Genomic DNA, 7,943 nt, shown 5'->3' with positions numbered 1-7,943 from the left:
GCTGGGCGCCCGTCCCAGTGAGGAAACTCTGCAAGACTTGTATATAGTTGTTGCTTACATAAGGGTTATGTTACAGTTGAAATCGGTCTTGGACCGTTACTGTTGTTGTTCATACGGTTAACTGGTTATGTATGATCCAGGTTACATGGTATGATTGGTGTGGGCTGGTATGAATCTTGCCCTTGGATTTCTAAATCCTGCCTTGTATTGTCCATCTCATCTGGGCACAGTTCTCTAACTGAGGTCTGGAGGAGGGGCATAGAGGGAGGAGCCAGTGCACACCCATAGTCAAAGTTCTTTTTAGGTGCCCTATCTCCTGCGGAGCCCGTCTATACACCCATGGTCCTTACGGAGTCCCCAGCATCCTCTACGGACTAGGAGAAATAGATTTACCGGTAGGTTTAAAATCTTATTTTTTCACATTTTTATTCTTTTGTTATAATAAATTGTATACATTTTTATATACATTGGGTATTGTTCTTTTACTAGCCATATTACTGCAATATAACAACAGTGGTCGCTTATACCCCCATCCTTTTTTTTTTTTGCAGAATTTTTTTTACAGTGGCTTACCATCTTTGTGTACTTAGGGAGTGTATTTTACTATGATTCTTCTATGTACCGCTGTCACTTGACTCACTGGAGCCGCGGCTATGATAAGATGCTGGATGCCATAACTCGTATGCAGCCAGCGCAGTGAGAGGCCGGGCATCACACATATACAGGCCGGCAGCCTCTCACTGCGCTGGCTGCATACGAGTTATGGCATCCAGCATCTTATCATAGCCGCGGCTCCACTGAATCAAGTGGCAGCGGTACATAGAAGAATCGGGCCGGCGTTGAGGGGGAGGGATAGCACAGCCACCATGGTGGTGATAAAGCTCAGCCTCAGAACACCGGCAAACCATCCCAGCGTAGCAATCCGCCGCTGCTTGAGCGTTACAGCTGCACTGGGCGCTAGGAGGAAGTTTGTGATCTAATGAGGGCAGCATCAGAGCCTAAGATTCCTACACGCTTGGCTGTACAGGAGTGCATCCTCACACTCACAGCCAGCCACAGCTTACCACGCGGTATGATGTTCTATTTATGTGCACTACTTTACTTATATCTCTGCATTTTGTCTGTGGGGCTCTTGCATCATGCTCTAGCCACATCTGTGACGGATGACTTCGCCCAGTGGTATACATACAGGCACAGAGTCACAGATCTGGGCTATTATATAGCAGAGAGAGAGAGAGAGAGAGAGAGAGAGAGAGATAGATAGAGATACAGGTTGAGTATCCCTTATCCAAAATGCTCGGGACCAGAAGTATTTTGGATATTGGATTTTTCCATATTTTGGAATAATTGCATGCAATAATGAGATATCATTGCGATGGGACCCAAGTCTAAGCACAGAATGCATTTTTGTTTCATATACACCTTATACACACAGCCTGAAGGTAATTTTAGCCAATATTTTTTTTATAACTTTGTGCATTAAACAAAGTGTGGGTACATTCACACAATTCATTTATGTTTCATATACATCTTATACACACAGCCTGTAGATTATTTAATACAATATATTTTATAACTTTGTGTATTAAACAGTTTGTGTACATTGAGCAATCAGAAAACAAAGGTTTCACTCACTCAAAATAAATTCGGATTTCGGAATATTCCTTATTTCGGAATATTTGGATATGGGATACTCAACCTGTATATAGATATATAGATTCTCTACTTCCGAAGCGCTTTAAATTTTAGTTGGACTGTGGATGATTAGTGGACATGTACGCCACAAAACCTATGGGCTCTTTGTAGAATGAAGTTATGTTCACACACAGTCTGTCACATCGCTTACCCACACGTACAGTATCAGTCAATATTAGACAAAGTCCAAGTGAAGTCACTGTTAAGCAACACAGTGAATGCCTGCATATTAGCGAGTCCATTTAGGACCACTTAGAAGGGATAATTTGGCAATTATGCAATGCGGGACCCATCTGAATGGTGTAGGAGAAGCCGTACACTTCTAACCATTAACTGGATACATAAGAGGGTTGCAGTCATCATCCATAAGCACACAACCCACTTGTGTTATAGAAAGAACCGTAAACCAACAGCAATTTATGAAATAACCAAAGACACAGACCAAATGTTTTCCCTCTTTTTTACAGACTATTGCATCTCTGATTTTCAAACATAGCAGAATATGGCACCTTTAAAAGTTTGTGTGAGAAGAGAGCATACTGGATTAATGACAGTGACATGATGAGAGTAACAGTTGAAGATATTAACAATTAAAATAAAAATTCATATAATTACAGTTTTAGTTTAAAACACTTGACATTCTAGAAATTTGTACATGATCACTGAAGAAGAGACAGAAATATGTCCCACTTGGGCTGACAACAGTAAAACTAAGCTATCCATCCTCCCCCTGCATGTCTAGCCTTCACACAAAGGCAAGGACAAGGTAAGGCGGGGAGGTCAGCCCAATTATACCTTAAACTACAGGTACTTACCAACAATTCTAGGACGATAGTTCAATAATAATTTAAATGTGTGTGCCAGTATTTATATTACTAAGAACTAAATTGGAATTAACTCTCTCACAAAATGGCCTAACTTTATAGGGGTGCCGTCAGTCATCGAGCACCTCGTGAATAGCATTCCTGTTTTCCGGTCCATAATGGGATGCCCACATGTAGGACCAAACGTAAGAATACAGCAGCAGAGAAGTGATCTCCTTGAGAACCAGGCCTTAAAGTTCTCATTGTGCAGCATATAAAGTCATAGGAAAATCAATTCATTTGCATGTTAACCACCTCCACGGTTGGGGTTATCTCTGTAAACTGAAAAGGTAGGGTGACTAGAATTTAGATTCACAAAAGGTTCCACTCTACTTAATTTGGACTGATGCAGATAACAGGCTTAAAAATGTACAACACTGTATATTTTTAAATCAGCGGTGACAGAGTTCCATGTTAAAATAGCAATGCATTATACACCATGCTACAAAATCTTGTGAGGACAGGGTGAGGTATAACAGCAGTCAGGATTGTATACAACAATTTGTACAGGGTTTACCGGGGGAGAAACAAAAAAATAAAACAAAGTCGTGAAGTAGCAGGTTACATCTACCGCACTAGTTTTACTTCAAAACTGCCACCAATATTACAGACTTTTCATAAGATGCATTTCAAAGCCATGGGCTTTGAAATAATGAATTATGTTCAAGTAGTTCAATTAGCACCTTTTTACATGTTCTAAAGTGCTTTACATTACAGGTGAAGTGTGTAAACAACCTCTAGAGTGGAACCCTGGCACTGCACACTGCATGATGTCCCTGCACAACACAAGCAATGCTATATTCTTCAAGGAAGTAGAGCAGCAATCATCGGACAGGTAAAGTGGGGCTTTTCTGCCACCGGGGAGCTAAAGGATCACTACAGCTGCAATGCTGCTTATTGTCTAGACCACAGGTTCTCAAACTCGGTCCTCAGGACCCCACACAGTGCATGTTTTGCAGGTAACCCAGCAGGTGCACAGGTGTAGTAATTACTCACTGACACATTTTAAAAGGTCCGCAGGTGGAGCTAATTATTTATTTTGTGATTCTGAGACCTGCAAAATATGCACTGTGTGGGGTCCTGAGGACTGAGTTTGAGAACCTGTGGTCTAGACTACAAAATGAAACATGGATACCAAAATTGAACTGCGATGGAGAATACGGAGGTGTATTAACTGGTGGGAGGGACAGATATGTAATATGTAACTCCAGGTCAAAAACTCATGCAAAGCAATCCTGCATGACAATAGCTGTCAGGACGGGAAGAGGAGTGATAAGAGAGGCATATAAAAAAAAGCACTCCAAAACGTGCTCAATTGTAAGGGTGGACAGTGTGCTCTAAAAGCATGATCCACAGACGACATTCTGCACCTTTATACCATTAGGGCTGTTTGTTTTTTAAGTGTTCCTATAGGATAGTGTGAAATTTGCATCCCCCCATCCTTGTCCCTGCATTCCCCAAGTAGCAGAAGTACCGTGCTGGGTAATTCACCCTTCAAGGATCAAGTGCTGTCCTACTACTAGACTCCACCACGTAGTACTGAAATACAAAGCATTAGCAGAGCACTGTAATCCACTAATGGGTGAGACATGGTGATTAACATGTCACTCTGTTGTCATATAAAGTGCAGCGGTAAGGAACGCATTTTCAATCCAATGTGTTATTATACCATGGTAGAAGTGCATCGGCTGCAGTAGGATGAGCTTGCTCTGAATCTGGTAACAAACCAAATGCAATAGCCACTACAACAACTTACTGATCAACACAGACCTAGGGGGCCATATGCATATGAAAAGAAATAACACTTAGTGACACATTAATATCTGCAAAAAGACACGTAGTGTAGCGGGTTACATACTCCCCAACTATGTGAATGCAGTTAGGAGCTGCGATACATGTATTTTATCCTCTCACTGGTAGAAGGTGTTGGGATATCACTGTAGTACAGGGATTATGCCTTCAATTCCCTCTCCTCTGCAGGTCAGCCTAGAACCAAGCTGTGTATACTGGGCCTCTCTTTGGCGGTAGCAGGGGTGCCACACTGCTTAACCCGACCGTGACCACCATTAACACTTTGCTCACAAGGCTTTGGTGACTGCTATGTGAGAACCCAGGTTTTCCTGCAGGTAATACAGGAGGTGCAGTTCATAATGTTCTCCTGACTCAGGAACCCGAATACTGTGACGCTCCTGAGGGTAGATCTGTAAGGAAGAAAGCACTTTACTAGTATATTATTCACATAGACATGTATCCATACTTTAGTAAGTGAATAAATCAGTGATTATTAGTTTATATAGCAAGAAACATGGTCCTGTACACAAACAGGCATCAGAATGTCAGAGGCATTTAGAAAAGTGCTCTGCCGGTGGTCTCACTACAATTCTTATGCTAGTATCTGTGGAACTATGAGGGGTCCCTGCAGAAACTGTAAGCCTGTGTCGGTGTGACGTACACTTGCCGGTTTACACATCCTGCAACTTTCTTTTGCACAAATGGATACGTTGTCATTGGAAAGTGCTGCTCCAGATGGTGGTAGCCGCAATGCGCTACATTTAGTATTTTAATAAGGGAGGAGAGCTGGCAAAATCAGGGCGTGCATTATTGAGCGAGGCTCAGGGGTAGGATGCTTTTACATGTGCGCCCACATGCAGCGTGACACAGTAAGCAAGGCCGGACATTGGTAACCTGCACCAAAATAAAAGTCTAATAAAATGTTAGGATCTAAAATACTAATAGGTCTAATGCAAGAAGTCAAAGAAAAAAAAATGACCTCACAACAAATCTGACTGGAGCAGAGTTACCAAACTCCAGTCCTCAGAGACCCTTAACAGAACATGTTTCACAGAATTCACAAAAGTGAGATCATTTGTACCCCCCGTGAATCTTTTAAAATGTGTTAGCCAGTAATGAATACACCTGTGCACCAACATGGAGATCTGGAAAACATGCACTGTTACAGGTCCCTAAGGAGTGGAGACTACTGATGGACTCCATTGCTGTTGCCATGTGAGCCAGCATAGGAAGCTTTAGCAAAAAGTGTTTACTCCTACCCCTTTAGGTTTGGTGGATAATAACTGAACTAAAAGATGACTTACAGAATTGTGTGTGTACAAATGTTAATTTCTGAAAACAAGAAAAGACTCATTTTCAGACCGTATGGGTGGCACCAAACGGAACAGCAGTCCTGTAGAGAGGAGCAAAATCCCCAGAACTCCTCAATGGAATGTTCTTGTTCCACATTTAACTTCAAGCTTTCCAAGTCTTACCCCAACCATAGCATCACAATGTTCATGATGGACCTTAGACTATAAACTCCAGTGGGGCAGGGACTGATACGAATGACAAATATTCTCTGTTCAGTGCTGTCTAAAATGGTGGCGTACTATTTACACAATTACAGTAAACACAGCACAAATCAGAATGAACCTGACCGTTCTATATCCAAGTTCTACTCATTCTTGAAAATGTGAATGCAGTGCATAGATGGTGCTCGCAGAGCTGGGAAAGTTGCACTTCTGCCGAACAGCTCTTTCTGCGGCTAAAATTAATACGCACAGAATTCTGCCATGGTCACACGCATCTATATTCTTCAAGGGGACACCATTCACACCATTATGATGTACAACAAACTGCATTTTGCACCCAGAAAAAAAAAACCCTCCAAAGTAGCACATTTCATAGAAACAATCCCAAGGAGATAGAGCGAGCAGTATTTTCAAGGAATGAGAAGCATTGTTAGTAATTCTAAGGGTGCATCCACACTAGGACAGGCCTGGCTAACCTGTGGGTCTCCGGCTGTTGTGAAACTACACATCCCAGCATGCCCTGCCACAGTTTTAGCATTCCCTAATAGCAAAAAAGTGTGGCAGGGCATGATGGAACTTGTAGTTTCACAACAGCTGGAGAGGCACAGATTGGCCAGGCCTGCACTAGGACGACATCGCAACGTCCGCGACAGGACCCAACATCACCAAGTGCATGCACACTTGCCGATGTCTAGTGCGACGGGGGCGGCCATGCTGCATTTGACAGCATAGCCCTTGTCTGCAATATCGCCCGTCGGACTTGCATGCAGGTCCAACAGGTGATGGCGCAGACGACCTGCAGGAGTGCTCATCGTGCAATATATCATCTGTACACACTAGACAATATCGTTCTGAACCGGCCGATATCAGCTGTATCGTAAGAGATATCGCCTAGTGTGAATGCACCCTTAAGGGGCGATAAGCAGGGCTTACAAATTGTGACTCGATCTAAACACTACATATTTGAAGGGGTCAAGATCTAGCTGTGCAGAATAATTTTGTGAAAGCCATTACAGAATGTGTGCATGCTGTTTGTGCATATGAGCCGATACGTGTATGCCTCATTCATTACAAATAGAATAGTGAACATTAACATATTTTGTAATTTGTAAATTATATTTTGTATACTGTTCTACCAGTCTGAAGAAAACCATGATCAAACATTACTAACTAGTTACCAGCCTGTCAAAATAACGGAAGAGCATAACAGTAATGCCAGCGCCGGCGGATCTGTGCGTGCCTGAATGGAGCAACAATTGAATTGCTCCATCTAGTGGGCACTGGCGTGCAAAACACTCAAACTCACCCCATAGGGGTAAGGAGCAGAGTCAGTCTTTTATTATATAGGATGTTATTTGTGTGTGCAGATAGTGGCTCACACATACAAACGGACACATAAGGCCGGATGTAATGACGCCCGAGTTCAGCGGCCGTGTGGGATACCAGCCATACTCGTACATTTTTTAAAGTGGCAATCACTTACACAGGATGACCACAGTTTTTACCACGCAGATAATGAAGCTGCGAAGTTCAGGCCACCATTTTGTTCTCACAGTGAAGCATCTGCTCCTATTATTTGAAAGGTGAGGAGACACATTTGCAATTTATAGCATTTGTAGCAAACTGTGCAGGTAGCAAAGTGCACATTTTATTTTCTTGGGCGCATTTTAAGTTTGCGCTTAGATGTGAATTACATCCAACTCTGAATCAGGACCGTACTTAAAAAAGTGTTTTTTTGTACAATTGCTCAGAGGAGCTCTACTAAATCATTTAACGGGTTAATGAAAGTAATATTACAGGCAAAGTATACAAAGGGTAATGTGTGTGTTAAATTGGCGATTCAGCTTATGTACAAACCCAAGCATTTTAGAAAATGGATCCCATATTTGCAAATAATTACTAATCAGGTAACAAAATAACCAATATTATCTAGGTTATGTATATTTTAAGAAGTGGGTAGGACCACACCAGTGCTGCATTTTAGATGAACTTTACAGTATTCAGTAACTCTTATTTAACAACATGATGCATTGCCCATTAATGTGCCGTTACCCAAAGCTATCAGATTCCACCAGTTTAC

At 42.1% G+C, this 7,943-nt stretch overlaps 1 protein-coding gene across 2 annotated transcripts in view; it reads right to left on the bottom strand.

Annotated features, from left to right (window-relative positions):
- Nucleotides 1–2,141: 2,141 nt before the first annotated feature.
- DPP8 (dipeptidyl peptidase 8) overlaps nucleotides 2,142–7,943 on the bottom strand; it is a 136,564-nt gene continuing 130,762 nt past the window's right edge. For both annotated transcript variants that reach the window (XM_063925597.1, XM_063925596.1), the window contains exon 20: nucleotides 2,142–4,759. In XM_063925597.1, coding sequence (XP_063781667.1) covers nucleotides 4,637–4,759 — 123 coding nt within the window. In that variant the 3' untranslated portion in view covers nucleotides 2,142–4,636. The remainder of the gene's footprint in view (nucleotides 4,760–7,943) is intronic.

Source organism: Pseudophryne corroboree, chromosome 6, assembly GCF_028390025.1.
Source record: "Pseudophryne corroboree isolate aPseCor3 chromosome 6, aPseCor3.hap2, whole genome shotgun sequence".
Lineage (NCBI taxonomy): Eukaryota > Metazoa > Chordata > Amphibia > Anura > Myobatrachidae > Pseudophryne > Pseudophryne corroboree.
Note: the sequence above shows the minus strand (reverse complement) of the source record. Positions and strands in the feature narration are given on the sequence as shown.